The sequence below is a fragment of the Tyto alba genome, unplaced genomic scaffold (assembly GCF_018691265.1).
Source record: "Tyto alba isolate M040663 unplaced genomic scaffold, T.alba_DEE_v4.0 Super-Scaffold_13, whole genome shotgun sequence".
Taxonomy (NCBI): Eukaryota; Metazoa; Chordata; class Aves; order Strigiformes; family Tytonidae; genus Tyto; species Tyto alba.
In genome coordinates, this window is record NW_024881275.1 from 10,188,665 (window position 1) to 10,205,434 (window position 16,770).

General features: G+C 40.3%; 1 protein-coding gene across 1 annotated transcript in view; it reads left to right on the forward strand.

Annotated features, from left to right (window-relative positions):
• GRIN3A (glutamate ionotropic receptor NMDA type subunit 3A) overlaps positions 1-16,770 on the forward strand; it is a 191,908-nt gene that overhangs the window by 140,923 nt on the left and 34,215 nt on the right. The window contains exons 5-6 of the mRNA XM_042788000.1: positions 8,091-8,695; positions 14,180-15,227. Of these exons, the coding sequence (XP_042643934.1) occupies positions 8,091-8,695; positions 14,180-15,227 (1,653 nt within the window). The remainder of the gene's footprint in view (positions 1-8,090; positions 8,696-14,179; positions 15,228-16,770) is intronic.

A 16,770-nucleotide genomic window follows, 5' to 3' on the forward strand; every position in this document is an offset into this window, starting at 1 on the left:
AGGAACAAGGAGGCAGATCTCAGCAAGTCCAAATTGCATGCACTGTCTGCTCCCAGGTGCTGCCATGGCTTTGTCTCTGCTACTATCAAAAGTTGAATTGCTACCTGCCCTTATGAACCAAAAACTGGGGAAAAACAACCCTTCCCCTGTGCACTGCCTGAATAACACATGTGGGAAAACTCAGACTCTCTGCTTTTGGAGTTGCTTTAAAATAGCTGTAAAAGAGCCCTTCTGACTGATGGCCAGGATGTGAAAATCACCAGTGTTTGTGAGGTGCTTCTCAACAGAAAAACACACAAACGCCCCTGGACAGTCTGCTGAAGAGCTTTGAGTTAGTTGAATGCCATGTCTCCTTAGGGGAAGAACTAAATACTGCTAAATGCTATTTTTTAACCATTCAGGCTTATAGTGGCATTCAGAAGAACCCCCAAAATATACGCCTCTGTGGAACAGCCACTGTATTTTGCATCCTTCACAAGTGTGGGAAGACTTGTAATGGGGTAGCTGCAGCACAAATGCCAAATGAGAAATCCTGCTCAAAAATATGACAGTCTAGATAAGGCCAGCCGTAAGGAAATGTGTTACTGGGAAATGGCATTAGAAAGAAAGCCTAGGGTAGAGCTAGTCAAGATTGCTCGTGCTGACAAGTTGTCACTTACTTGTGACAACCTGATTCCATAGCAGTGGTGAGCTTCTAGAAAATAACACCATGCAGTAAAAAATTGTCCATTGTGGTGAATATTCACACTCAGTATCTCCTGGCATCTTTTACCCAAACATTTGCAGGAGCTTTGCAGACATTAATTACAATACTGTAGCACTTGGGAGCAAGAGTCACAGATATGGACTTGGCCACCTCTTTCTCCCATTTGAAGTGTACCATGGAGCAGAGGTGGTTATTGCCATTTTAATGATGAAAGAGAGCCTATCATAGAGAATTAATGCAGCTACCCCCAAACTATTTGTATTAGTAACCATCTGTCTTTTTTAACTATAATGACAAATTTTAGGGAAGAAAAACTATTTCAACTCTTGGCATCTGCATGGAATACTCTTTGTCAAACCTGTAAGTGTTGGATTTTTTTTCCTCATGAAGCAAAGAACACCTTGAAGTTTTTGAAGTAGTATTACTTATGTTAATTTATAAGTGGCTGTGCAGATAAATAATGGGTCTTACTTTCCAAGAACAGCTGAAAGTTCATATTTTATATTGCCTCTTTGACCTTGTAGACAGCTGTACATATTCAGATTAGTATGAAGTATTTGTATGTAGGCATTATTGATGCTAAACAACCTCAAGTCATGACTGTCTGGTCTAACAAGAGAAATAATTTTCAGGACAAACTTTGTCAAGACTTAATCTAACTCTAGTGGTTTTGTGGTTTTTAAAGTCAACAGTCAGTGCCTTTTTAGGATCTGCTTGTAAGCAGATCCTGGACAGATGCCAGGCTTCTTTTGCTGCAGGAATCAGAATAGCTTCAGCTAGTCGAAGCTAGCTTTTCTCTCTCAGAAGCTTTTAAACCATCTGCAAAAAAATAGCCTTTACTGTGGTGACCTACCGTGTTTCAAATTCCAATCTTGGTCAAACAGGTATGCATGTGGAGACAGATGCACAAGGCAGGAAAAAGAGGAATTCATGACGTCATCCTCCTCTTTTTGGGCCAAAGCAGGTCTGGAATTTTCTTCCCCAGAGAATCAAAAGTCTAAATAGCAGAAGAAACATCCTACTGGTATTTTTAATTATACTGATGCTGTTGCTTAAACAGATGCTTAATTGTTTTGCTGATTAAAGGCCTAGGAGCCAAATCTAACACTTACTGACATCCATGATGAGGCTCTGGGATTTAACTGGGACCAGGAGACAGTCCAGGAGCAGCACAACAGCTGAAACGAGCTCCCAGTGATCTTCACAGGGGAGCAGAGGGATGTGTGCCTGACCTGCACACCGCTTGTATCTCTGTGGAAGCTGCAGAATGGATTTTTGTGAAGAAAACCTGGACACTTCAGCCCCATGTCGTGGTTTGAGCCTGGTCGGCAGCCAACCACCACACAGCCACTCTCTCTCCCTTCTCTTCTGGCAATAAGAAGGGACAGAGAGCCAGGATTGGTGTTCAAGATAGGACTGGGATGGGGAAAAAATCACCCTTTATGGGCACGAGCAAAAGGCAGACTCGTTAGGGGAAGAGAAGAAAGGACATACATTTATTACAGACACTAGCAACACATAACAGATTAGGACAGTGAGAAACACTGCCACATCTTGAGAACACCTTCCCTCCACCCCTCCCTTCTTCCCGGGCTCAGCTCTGCTCCCGATATCTCTACCTCCTCCCCCAGTGGCGCAGGGGCAGGGAATGGGGGGTGCAGTCAGTGCTGCCACTTCTTTCATCTTTGGTGGGGGGAGCTTCTGGAACTTCTTCCCCCTGCTCCAGCATGGTCCCCCTCTCACAGGAGACAGTCCTCCACAAACTTTCTCCGACATGAGTTCCTCCCATGGGCCACAGCATTCCCCACACTGCTCTGTTGTGGGTCACCAACTTTCTCCGACTGGATTCTCTCCCACAGCTACAGCCCTTCCCGAGCTGCTCCGGCGTGGGACTCCCCCGCATGCTGCAATCCTGCCAGCGCTGAATTACAGCAGTGGGGCTGCCTTTTCCCACAAGACCCCGGCCTTCTTCAGGCACAGCACCTTGATCAATCAGGCGGAAACCACAGGCCATAAATCAATGTCTGCTCCACTGTAGATCTTCATGGGTGGCAGGGGGGGGCCGCCCTGCCGTCTCACCACAGGATACAGGGTGGTCTCTGCTCCGGCACACCTCCCCCCTCCTTTCTTCCTCCGTTCCTCCACTGACCTTGGTGTTCATGCAGCTGCACCAACTCTTCCTTACAAGTCCCACTGCTCGTCACCACGTCCCTTCTTAAATACGTTATCGCAGAGGCGCAGCTGATGGGCTCCGTTTCCAAACAGAAGTGGAGCTGACTTGGAGCTGGGGGAGCTTCAAGAAGCTCCTCACAGGGGGCCGCCCCGATAGCCCCCTCCCCTGCCACCAAAAAACCCCACCACTTTACTCAACCCAGGACACCCCGGCTGTGGGAACCTGCAGGTGTGTGTCCTCTTGGCCACAGTCTCCCCTGCCATCAGAGCAGGTTTCTCCCGGCAGCCTGGAGGTGGATGTGCTGGAGCATACCTTCCCACTGCTGCTGCCGGGTGGACCACACAGCGACTGGGATGTAGTATGGTGGGCAGCTCAGCAGCTGATGAGGAAAGGTGGCAGGACCTCTCCATCCAAGGTCCTTCCCATAGTCTGTCAGCTGCCAACACAAAATCTTCCTTGAAGCATTGCAGTTTCAGCAGTAAGGCAGATATTTAAAAAAATGAAATAATATTTCATAGCATTTTCTTTCATGGTGTGAAAGCAAGAAGCAATAGGTGTGCCCGTAGCCTTTAGGGAACTGTGTTTTAGGCCTAAATTTTGTACTTTCTACCATGGAAGAAAGAGATTCCCAGTTTTTGAAACTGTGCACAATTGCCATTTAGCTCTGTTTGTAAAGCTGTGAGTCCCCACGGTTGCACTGTAAGCCAGGAGGGTTTTTTCTTTCAATGGAGCTTTGTCTGATGTAATTATATAGCCTGTTTTCACTTTGTTTTGTTTTGTTTTGTTTTGTTTTGTTTTGTTTTGTTTTGTTTTGTTTTGTTTTGTTTTTTTTTAATCATTGCTATATAGTTTAACCCCCAAGAGTCAGAGGGGAACAATATTTTCTGTGTATTGTGTTCTTTTATACAGTTAGCGAAAGAATATTCACATATATGCTTTTAACTATGCTAATGAAGCTATCATAATGTCAAATAAAATGTTACTGTTACCATGCCTAATTAGCATTTAAAATTTGTTTGAAGAGATAAATGGACAGATCCTTCAGTGTGTAAGTCAGTCCAGCTCCAGGCATTCGGGCTCACAAGATTTACAAGGGCTAAGGATGGGTCTACAGACTACTGAAGTGGAGGCTTGAAAAATATTTCATTAATGAAATGCAAATCATGTTTCAGTTGTTAAATGAACCTGTTATCTCAGGTGTCTCAGGCAATGAAACTGTAAAACTGCTCTGGTTGGGATACAAAAAGCAAGTCGTTACAGTCTCTGCTGATGTATGGGAGTGAAAAACATCAGACCATGTAAAGCTTAATATTCCAGAAACGACTTGGTCCAAAGCCCACTGAAAGTCAGTAGAAAGACTGTTGGTATCTGATCTCAAGGCGATTAGTCAGAAATCAATGATTCTAGGCCTGTTCTTTACCAAGTAAACACTGAAGTCTGTTGATCATGGCTGGTTTATAAAACAGGAACCAATGACAAATAAACCTTTCAAAATTAAGAATATATTAAACCCACACATCTCCAAATACTCCACATCCTTTCCTAAAATGATCTTCTTTTACATATAAAACCGGTGAAGTCAACCAACCGCTCACTAGATGAGGCCAGAGACAGTTCTTGGTTAAGATGTGAAACATGTCAACATATCAAGCCTTCCCTTCCCTGAGTCCCAGCACAAAGCAAACATTAATTACTGTTCCTCTCCGATGTCTACAGGGATGTTTGCATGGTGGTCTGAGAATTATCTGAAGGTTAAGCAGAAGACAAATACCTGATGTCTAAATTTTATGTATATTGTTGTATCAGAAAAATTCTAAAGACAGGTTTGCAGTTCAAATACACTCAGTATAGAGACAAGACTCTGTTTGCTACCTTTTCAGGGCTGAATGTTTACCTTTCAAGCACCTTAACAGGGAATTTAGGAACTAATAAATCACAGTGGCGATAGGTGCTCACATAGATGTACCTGTGAGCTTTTGAAAGTGACAGATGAAGCACAAATGGTCTCACACCAAGAAGCACTTTTAAACACAGGCTCTGCCTAAGCCAGGTTATCCCAAATCCATCTCTATTCAGTGAGGAGCAGTGTCTCAATACAAGAACAGTCTGTTGGATGACACTGACACATCCAAGTATGTTACACGTAAGACAGGGACCAACACTAGAGATCCTGAGGACTAGGCCTGTAGCTGCAGTGCTATAGGCGAGTCCAGCCTTGTGCCTGAGAATGACAAGTCAGATGGAAACTGCCTTCAGCTGCACTACTAAGTAAAATTATGTCCAGATTTTTTGGCCCTGAGGCAGAGTTTGACTTTCTCTGGACTATGTGTGCTTGTTGCCATGTTTACTCTGGGCCCAGCATAATGTTCAGTAACCCTAAGGTGTAGTTCTTACCTTTTGTGTATCTTCATCTGTTCAAAGTGTTTTAATACTGGAAGAACTTGTGTAGACAAGCAGAAACCATCTCGTATATATGAAACTGTGCATATGTTCTGGGTTTAGCATGAGGACATAGAGGTCTTCAAAGATCTAAATTTGTGTATGATGGAGAGCCATTTCTCATGCAGTCTTATCCATACTGCCGACTGGGATTGATCCCCAAAACGTGCTAGGACCCAAACTGCCAGTGCATGGTAAGAGAATTCTAATGGGCATGACCCAAAACCAGACTAGGGTCAAACAAAGCAGTACAAATGCTCAAGTCTGTTTCCTAGGGCTGTTTTATTCAGTAGCATGGACACAGCTGTTTTTGCTAACTTCTATCACTCATCAGCACATGGGTTTTTTTCTGTGTCCAATAGATCTATTTTTATACCTGTGCCAATACTGTAATAGCTACAGTACTATGCTTGGCTTGTTATGCTTCTGAATATACTGAAGATGTTTGTTCTTCCTTGTACAGGTATGGTCAAGTTATGCGCTATGATTTATATATGCAAAATGTTCAATATATACTGAATAACTTATTTCTTCTCTAACACTCAAATTAAGTAACACAGTAGGCTTGCAAATTTCTGCTGATTGTAGGCAGATCATCTAAATAGTGTTCATACTTTACTTGATCTTGGACAGAGAAGACACAAGTAAAAGCCTTTGTACGCCCTTCTATTTGCAGTGAGAGACAAACTACAGTTAATTTACCCGATCATCTCATAACCTCAGAAAAAATGCTTGTTGTGACTCAGTTTGCGCAGACTAATTTATTCAGATCAGCTTCCCAAACCCAGATATTATGCACGAAGCTTTTTTTTTTAATTCTGAACTAAGTATGTTTTTTAATTAGTAGGCAATGTTTTCCAGCATTGCACTCACAGAGTCTGCACAGCTTAGCTTCTTGTGCATTCATTAACTTGTCCTTTATCAAAGAGTCAATCCTCTTGTGTCTTATTGGCAGTACCTGATGTGCATCAATTGTGGACAGAGATCTATTTAATTCGCTTATTCGTGTGTCTGTGTAAAAAAAGGCCACAGGTACCAAAAACAAGAGATAAGAAGAATTGCTGAGAACATCTTCAGTTACAGTATTCTCTTTATCAAGCTCTGAATTCAGATGATCTGCTCTGGAAAACAGATGTTGAGTTCACGTAACTGCAAATTAACACAATGAAAGCTTGCTGCTTATATATGGTGTTTAGCTCTTCAGGGCTTTTTTCTCATTCCACTCCTTACATCTGCATTGGAGAACACAGGGTTATATTTTCATAAAACTAATGTAAATTGAGTGATTATCATATTACTCCAAATTCAGAGTATTTCTAAGATCCGTACAAATTGGCACCTATAATGAGCAGTAAAATACTATTAAAATCAAAATGGCATAATTTTATACCAACTTTAAACACAGTAAAGGTTTGATCCCTCTTGTATATAATACACATCAAATACTGAAGATGTAAGAAAATGAAGAACAGACTTTAAGTGTTCAGTAACTTAATGCATAGGAAGATAAAATTCAGCTACCACTGTAGGATAAGATATAATTTGAGGGAGCACAGATACAGTCATATGTTGATGTAATGTCACAATAAAGTTCTCACAAACCAAAAGATGCACTGAAACAGGCATCATAATTCACATTTTTTGATCAGTTTTATGGCTCGAATCAAATGACAGTGTAAAGTAAAATAACTTTTTATCAAAGCTACACTGAAGACTGTCGAGTTCTGAGCTGAAACCAAAAATTGGAACAGTGTATAATGTGCAAGCTGAAGGCCCAATAGAAATATTTTGGTAGAGCAGAGAATTATTTTGTAGCAAAATGTCAGAAATTTCTTGTATTCTTTAATTTTTTTCTTCCTTAAAAAGTCCGTAGATAAAATTTAACTTTATTTTTGGGACCAGGGAAGGGGAAGGAATAAGAGTAAGGGAAGAGTATTTATGGATCAAATATTAAGTAATGAAGAAATATTTACCTTAAAAGAACAGATGGATTAGCCTCACTAATGGCGGGAGTAACTATGAATTCTTCCTCCTTTTCTGGAAAATACTAAGCCAAGGGCAATGTTGTTGGGAAACATCATGGGTTAAACTTTATTATATGACATGGAAAAAATGAATATGGAATGCTTATATATCACATATATTCCAGTTTAGAAATCACAGTCTGCATCTCAGCCTCTTGTATGTTCAGTAACTCTTCCTTTACCAAAGAATCAATTTTCTCATGCTTCACTGGCAGTGCGTTATGTGCACTGATTGTAGACTGTGATCTGTTTAATTAGGTTACCCATGTATCTGTGTAATAAAAGTCCCCAGGTACAAAAAAAAAAAAAAAAAAAAAAGAACTGAGTGCACTTCTTTATTTTTCTTATTTACCAAAGAACTTGTCAGCATCCATTGAATTTGAACATTAACACCAGGGTTGAACCTGAACAGTAAGGGCATACCTTCTCATACCCCTGTTAGGAAAGCAAAGAAATCTTTGCTTGAGAATGACAAGAAATTCAAAAGTACAAATGGATTGAAAGAAATACAAATTCTTGGAAACAGACTCAGTAGTGACTACTGAAGTTGACTCAAACGCTAGCTGAGGAAGCCCATGAATCGGTCCATTTAAACTCGGTGGGTGTTCAATTTCCCTGTTTATCACACACCTCTCTTGGTTGACAGGTGATTACTTTGAACTAAATGAGTGAATAGAAATTAAGAAAACTCATTTACTTTGGGTCCAGCATATTTCTGATGAGTTGTCTTTCGTATTTTTAACTGCAGAATCCCCTTCACCTGCAGATGAGTTTAGAAAACTCACCGAGTTCTGATGCTGATGTCACTTTCTCGATCCTTGCAATGAATAACTGGTATAATTTCAGCCTGATGCTATGCCAGGAGGAGTGGAACATCACAGATTTTCTCTTCCTCACACAACGGAGCTCCAAGTTCCACCTGGGATCCATTATAAACATCACAGCAAACCTCACTTCAACCAGTGACCTTCTGAACTACTTACAGTTTTACCTGGAGAGCATCAAAGACACAGCATCTACGATGGTGATGTTTGGATGTGACATGGAGAAAACGCGGAGGATTTTTGAAATAACTACCCAGTTTGGTGTGATGCCTCCAGAACTTCACTGGATTATTGGGGATTCACAGAACGTGGAAGAACTGAGGACAGAAGGTTTGCCGCTCGGTCTCATCGCTCATGGCAAAACAACACAGTCAGTCTTTGAGCATTATGTACAGGATGCAATGGAGCTGGTAGCAAGAGCTGTAGCAGCAGCCACCATGATTCAACCTGAGCTAGCTCTTATTCCAAGTACAATGAATTGCATGGATACAGATGAAAGGAATATCACTTCAGGGCAGTATTTGTCAAAGTAAGTTTTTAACTTTTTTCTTTTTTGGAGCTAATATTTGTGGTACACAAGAAAAATAATTTTATTCTCTCTCCCCACCATTCTCAGTGGCTTAGCTACCATGCTGTTAATGCTCCCTCATACACACGTTTGTTTCAGTACTTCCTCCTGATTTATTACTTCAGGGCAAATAATGAAACTTAAACTTAGCCACAGAAGGAGATTAAGTGGCTTGTAGAAGATGACACTGTTCCACGGAAGTAGAGATCACATAGTAAACATGGGCTAAGCTACAGACTATGCTCTGAAAGTATTTTGTGTTATGTTTATGCATGTAAGAGGGGAAAGTCAGGACTAGTGTAAAATTCCCTGAGGTTTTGAGTTACCTGAGAGAATACAAAACCCACTGAGAATATTTGCTCTACCAAAGCAATCAGAGAGTATAAGAGCAGATGCGAAGACCTTGCTAGTATGCTTCCAAGGGGAAAAAAAAAAAAAAAGATACACCTTGACCATGTCAGAGGCCACTGCTGCTTGTGTGAGCACTCAAAACTACAAAGTACTCTCGCTCGTGCTTGCTGTGGAAGCATCTTCTTTCAGCTTCAGCTGTAACTGTTCCTGTAGACCACTGCATGTCACTGTACAGAAGTTACTCTCAAACCGCTTGGAAATTCACATCTAGAAATATTCTTGGTTTTGACATATGAGAGGAAAAATTGCATGTTTCCTTTTCAAAAACAAACAAAAAAGTTTTTACTAAGTATGTGAATTTATCAGCTAGTTTACATCCAGTGACTGTTGCATGTTTTCCCTCCATTATACCTGGTTTTCAGCCTGCAGATTTTGTTGAATGGAGTTAGGATAAAAGTTTCTGAAGCTTTTTGTGTGTTTGCAACTTTTTTTGAAGTTAATCTGAGATGTGTTTTCATGATAATGAGGTAACAGCACTGCTCAAAACTCAATCATTCTAGTCTCTAACAGTTCCTTAGTCAGCATTCATCCATAACTTACAAGTCAAAAACCCTCTGACTGAAACAGGTCTTGGGTTCAAACACTGCACTGTCTTGCAGTATCCCCAATGAGTTGTGATACTAATTTTATCTCAGTAACCTGGGTATTTTAACTAGATCATATCTAAGTCCCTGGAAGTAAAGCTCAGCAGGAGGTTTCTTAAAGTAGCAAATGTTTGAGGATGGTAGTTTTGCAAACAGACTTTTTGAGGGTTAAGGGAAGGACAAAGAAAAAGGAAAGCAAAATTAGAGCTCTTAAAAGTATTCCTGCAAAATATCTCTTTATCATTGCTTTATCCAGAAAACTATTAGCTCTCTCATGATCAGTGACTGCTGTAACTTCTGGTATATTTTGGGAGACAATATGCAGTTTCAAATCTATGAAATTTCTTTTTCCTTCATCTCAGTAAAGGTAGTGTGGAGAAGAAAAAAGGATCATATGCTTAACCTTTTTTTCCCTAAGCATCTGCTTGTAGACCCTATTAAAGACAAAATAACAGGTTAGATAAGCCCTTGTCCTGAACCAGTCAGTACTGATGGTCAGTACTGATGTATTTTGAGTTAGCAGCATTAGCTATTAACTCAGATTGGTACCCATAATTTCTCAGGCATGAAGCACCAGTGAGTGGCTTAACTGTGACCAACCTCGTCCATTGCATGAGTACTTTTAGGCAAGTGGTGCACCTCCAAAGACAAAACTTTTACCTAGTGCTTAATTGAGTGGTTACTATTGTGGGCATTTTTCTGTTGGAATGAACCCATCTGTCTTGATATGTAGCCTGGGATCTGTGGTGGGCGAGGATGGAGAAGGCACAGTGTTGCAGACATTCACCTCCCTTAGCTGCAGTGTGTCATGAAACAGCAGTTCCACAAGCTGGCAAAGCTGACATCTGAGCTTTCATTTCCAGCACTGCACCCATGCATTGGCTGTGCAGACATTTAAATGACACCCAGGAGCAGAACAGTGATTGCAAACAATAGCAAGATCTGGTTCATGGCAAAGCATGCTTTTATCTATATGGATATGGATATAGACTTGGATATAGGTGTACAAACCCCTGAAGATCATACTGTTGTGAGTCTCCATCCTTCATTCCTCTTACGATGAGATCAATTCCCTGATCTGTTTCAGCCTGCTCATTGGAGCATCCTTTTTGATGGAACATGGCATTAGCATTTCAAAGCCTCATCTTGTTTTAAAGCTTTAATTAGTCTTACAGCTTTAACTAGGCTTACAGCTTTAACTCTGCTTCTTGGGTAATTTCAGCAGCTTGCTATTTGTTGCCCATTCTAGTTCTTGCCTCCAGTAAACTTTCCAACCAAGCCATCAAGCTTGAAAGAAAATTAAATCATATAATTAAATCATTCTTAAAGGTATTACAAAGGTATCACTGCTAGTATGGTAGTACTGCTAAAGCTCTAATTACAACAAAGCAGATGCCAAACAAAGTTGAAATGAACAAATGACATAATTTTGACTCATTGGTCGAGCTGAAGTGAAGCTAGTAAAGCTTTGATACAGCTCTCAGCCTATTGGTGTGATCATCAGCTCACACATATTGACACAGCATCAGAGAAATCCTTTCAGCTGACAGACTTGAGGATCTGGCCCTTCATGTTCTGAAATTTGCACGCATTGTCTTTCCATATAAATCTGTCGGTAGCCCTACTGAAAAGATATCACTTAGATATTGCCAGTGTGTCTGTACAACACTCAACACTTCTAATTCTGAAAGATTCACAACTAGAGATTGCTGGCTTAAATAATATAGTCGGATCCTCTTACCTGTTTCCTAAAGTTGAGTAAAGGAGTTTTTACAGGAAGACCCTGGCATGAGTTTCACTAGTGCTGCATAGGGCATATGCAAATAATTAGCAGCCATAGCCACTCACCTGTAAAACAAAGTGTTGTTAAAATGTATCTCCCACATGGTTCCCCTCATTTATTTTGATTAATGTCCTGTCACTACAAAAAGTATAGAACATGCAAATCAGCTGCAAAAGTAAGACAGTAACTCAATAAAGTAGTGAACTGGTATTCTCAAATGCTACTAAATCTCTCAGGTAACCACTTCTAACACAATTCAACCACAGGACAGGTCCAGAGGGCTTGATTCTCCCTCATGGGCATGCTTACTTCTATAGTGAAATTCAGAGAACACAGTGCATAAATTTCACTGTTCTCATTCTACCTGCAGAAAATAAATCTAATGCATTATTCCATAGCTTTATCTACTCTCAGAGCACCTGGTCTGCAGCATTCTGATATCCAGGTTGTGCTGCAGTTGCAACAAGGGGACAAATTCATTATAACTTTGCTAGCTTATTCCATCTGAGCACTTGTCTGCCTCAATTTTGGCATTTTGTGAACTGTTAACACTATTTTCCACGCTTAAGCAGTTCTTTCAGAATTTTACATACAGACCATCTACACATGCAGTGGTTTTACTGCTATTGTCATAGTGATGGCTTCAGCGTATAAGCCCAGCAAGGTTTGTAAGGAAGAAGTTGCACAATTTTTTACAAAGACTGAGGAGGAGAGATAAAAGCCAGATAAGTTTATGGGCACATAAACTTTTTTTTAGTGCTTAAGATTTCCTTCCCCTATAAACTTTGTTTTAATAGTGTTTACATACAAAAGCATGCAAGTACACCATCAAATATGAAACACAGGGTGGGAGGAAGGGACTCATCAAACAGTGGCAGATGCCGCTGCTTAATGAAGTTATGGTATCATTTAGCAAACAGTAGACTAAATGGTAAAGGATTTTAAAAACAAGAACCACATTTGTGCGTCTGTCCCATTTATAAACACCTGTGTGCATTTTTTGGCATAATTTTCAGGTTAACACATGTACAGATCAATGGCTTTTGACAGTATTGGCTGTATCATCTTTCTCTAAACTCAACCTACTCAAAACAGACTGCATATGAGGAATTTTGAAACCAACTCAAAGAAGTCTGTCACACACACAACCACACTCAAAACTATATTATTTAGTTTTGTAAATTTACCCTTCGCTGAGGACAAAAACTGGTATAGTCTTGTGACATACACAGTTTGGAGTTTTAACTGCTGAAACTCTATTAAAAAAGTTATCAAAACAAAGGGTAGAGACCAGGCAGAAGTATGCATGCACACACATTTGCTGAGGGTTTACCTTTTTCAAATCAATTTAAGGTTATTTTTTATCCTTTCTAAGTATTGATAAACAATTAACACTGCTTAAAGTTTATGTCTTGCTTATTGAGGCTGGAATGACAGCTATGGCCTTTATACTTCTTTCAATAGTTGCTTTCATCCAATTTCCAGAACTAATGTGAAGTGTTATATTCTACTATGAGAGCTAAATAGTCTGTCTTCTGAATGCCTCTAACTGAAAAATATATACCTGACTTACCTTACAACATATTAGCAGCAATTTAACATAGTTGTTTTTAATAGAATCACCATACTAAGACTTAGTAGGGTCTCTCTACAGCCCCTGAAAAATGCATAGCAGCTTTCTTATTAACAGAGTTCAGCTGGTCATGGTGTTTACATTAAAAAGGATTTTCTACTTGTAACACTTAAGTCCTGCTCAGTTCCCTGCTCCTTTATCCATGTCATTTTAGCCTCTTTGATAATGACTTACCAGAAACTGAGTTCAGCATACAGGGAGGACAACTACTAGCAAATATCACCACCAAATACAAAGGAGATACTTAACTTTACTGTGAGTATCTGAAATAGTAAAAGCCCAGAAATCTCAAAGTGCAGTGCAAAACTGGTACACTTCAGGAGATCTAGTACAAAGTCAAAATTGCACTTTTAAGAAAATTACATTTGCAGATATTTCAAGAAACTTCCTTTTTTTTTTTTTTTTGTAGGTAAGAATTTAAACTGACTGTCTTAGGGCAGCCATCTTTCACTGAGTCCCTTTCTTCTTTCCAAAGTGGCTAACAGTGATTTGCCAGTGCCAAATTGACATGTCTGAATCCAGATTGGTTCACTTCAGAGTGCTTGAAAGCTGTTGACAGCACTTCAGTAGCCTCTCTTATGTAAGCTAGATCTTACTAAGATTATAGGATTTTTCTTGGAAGGACATTTCATAGATAATTTCCACTCTTCCATTTTCATACATATTTTTATCTAGGAAACTGACTACAGATCTGGTGAGTTCAGTTTAGAACAAACTTGTTTTATTAATTTATGAGGCAAAGGTAGCTGAAAAAATCGGTGCGCTCTCATTTTTCTCTTCTAAGTAAAAAGTATTTTTCCTGAACAGTTTTCATTTACTTTAGATAATAAGATATGTACGAGACCATTTCCGAGTACTTTAGTAATAAATTAAGTGGCTTGTTCATCATGCCATAGGAAAGCTATTAATGATCCTGGTGGTCAACAACATCCCCAATCTATTCTCTTAAACATAAATTCATGCTGTCTGGATATGCTTTAGCATGATGACTTCAGTTGTCTGCTTCTGATTATTCTGCTTTCTCCCTCCAACAGGTTTTTAGCCAACACAACTTTTGATGGTCTCAGTGGCCACATTAAGGTGAAAGGTTCCTCAGTTGTCAGCTCAGAAAACAACTTCTTCATCTGGAATCTGCAGCACGACCCTGTTGGGAACCCAATGTGGACTCGTCTGGGGAGCTGGCAAGAAGGAAAGATAATCATGGACTATGGGATATGGCCAGAACAGGCCCAGAGACATAAGAATCACATGCAACACCCCACTCGGCTGCACCTCAGAGTGGTAACTCTTATTGAGCATCCATTCGTCTTTACAAGAGATGTGGATGATGAAGGTCTTTGCCCAGCAGGGCAGCTGTGCCTCGATCCTTTGACTAATGATTCAGCTGTGCTGGATAGCCTGTTTGAAACCCTTCAAGGAGGGAATGACACTGTCCCCATTGAGCTGAAGAAGTGCTGCTATGGTTACTGTATTGACCTGCTGGAGAAGCTAGCTGAGGATATGAATTTTGATTTTGACCTGTACATTGTTGGTGATGGAAAATACGGAGCCTGGAAGAACGGCCACTGGACAGGGCTGGTGGGAGACCTTCTTGCTGGCACAGCTCACATGGCAGTGACATCATTTAGCATTAACACTGCCCGCAGCCAAGTGATTGATTTCACCAGCCCTTTCTTTTCAACCAGTTTGGGCATCTTGGTGAGGACCAGAGACACAGCAGCTCCTATTGGAGCCTTTATGTGGCCGCTTCACTGGACTATGTGGCTGGGGATATTTGTTGCTCTCCATATCACAGCTGTATTCCTCACCTTATATGAGTGGAAAAGTCCTTTTGGGATGACCCCCAAGGGAAGGAATAGAAACAAAGTCTTCTCTTTCTCCTCTGCCTTGAATGTCTGCTACGCAATCTTGTTTGGAAGAACAGCTGCCATCAAACCCCCCAAGTGCTGGACTGGAAGGTTTTTAATGAATCTGTGGGCTATTTTCTGTCTGTTCTGTTTGTCCACATACACAGCCAACCTAGCTGCTGTCATGGTAGGAGAGAAGATCTATGAAGAGCTTTCGGGTATACATGACCCAAAGGTAAAGCATGTCTGTTGTTTTTAACTCAGCCTTTTCTTCTTCACAGTCAAAATTCACTGCTGCATATTTTATGGTTTCTAACAGGATCAGAAACCTGTGTGCAGAACAGCAGCCGCACTGCAGTTAGTTACCACCTGATGGCACTTCAGTAGGAAAGTTCAGTGAGAGAGCATCTTTAAACATTCATAGATGTGTAAGGGGGGGGATTTCAAAGATTGAGAGTGAGGAGGAAAGTGAAGGATTTTGATGTTGACCACTGCAGAGGAGAAAAGTGGCTTGTACATGCAGATTAAGGGTTTGATTTCATTTCTGAAGTCCCTTTGGCTGTAGCTGTTTTGATCAGTTGAGTCATGCTGAAATAGACTCAAACAAACCAACCACACAGCACAAAAGACAAAACCACTCATGTTCTAGGTAGCATTTTGCAAGCTATATTTCACAGGCCATAACAGTGCTTACAGAGGTGCTACTGGCAAAATTCCCCATGAATGCTAAATGAAATGGAGCCGAACTGAATCTTTTGAAAAATCCTGCCTTCTACATCAAAATAGTAGAATTCACTTTACAACTAGTCAGACATTTGGTTTGCAGTGTTGTTTCTTCTAGGGAACTGTCATGGGAGGAGATGAATTATGTTGTAGACAACGCATGTGCAAATATCTCAGACTTCCTAGTACTTTTTGGTAGTGCAAGGAAAAATGTAGAAGTGAGACTGTCTCCACCCACTCCCTCCCCAACTCCCAGGGGAGAATGAAGGGATCTCCAGTTGGAATTTAAGTCCAGTCATTTTATAAGACTCTTCTGGTTTTATTTGCCTCTAAGTAACGATCATGAAAATGTGCATGCAGAGTGGTTTGTAGAGCGAGCACATGGCTGCAGGTCACAAAAGAGCAGGCATCCTCTTCACCTGACAGTCACTGTAGGGGACAAGGTGTCAACAAAAAATTTCCCTTGTTTGTTTGGCACCTTCTTCAGTAAAGGTGTGATTGTATTGTCCACAATTTTATACTCATGACCTAACTGCTAGTACGTAGCTTTGAAACCATCCACCATTCATTTGTTTCGCATGACTGAATTGATACAACATTGTGCCACTGGAAAAAGTAATTTTAAGAACTCAAGAACTGAACATTTATTTTGCTCTCATAAATTGTGTAAATAAAGGTTACATATGATCCTCCAGACAGCGAAGAACAAGCTCCATCTGTTATGTCAGTAAAACCTTCCATTCAGACTAATGACCATACAGTTTCGACTTTGTGAGTATGACTCCTGACTCACTTCCTCCAATGTTATCTAGATTGTTTCTACCAAAAATATTTTAAACAAAGAACAATAATTTTTATGGTTGGCCTGAGACACTCTAAAATTTATTTATGGCTTAAAGCAAATTGCTAATAATAATCTGCCCTTCCCCTCCCAGAAAAAATATCATAAATACTACATCAATAGCTTCATCAATTTAAGCTGCAAAAGTCCAGGAATCTTGTATTTGTTTCATTTAAAGCATTCTGAACAAGCAAATGAGAGCTTTTGGCTGAAT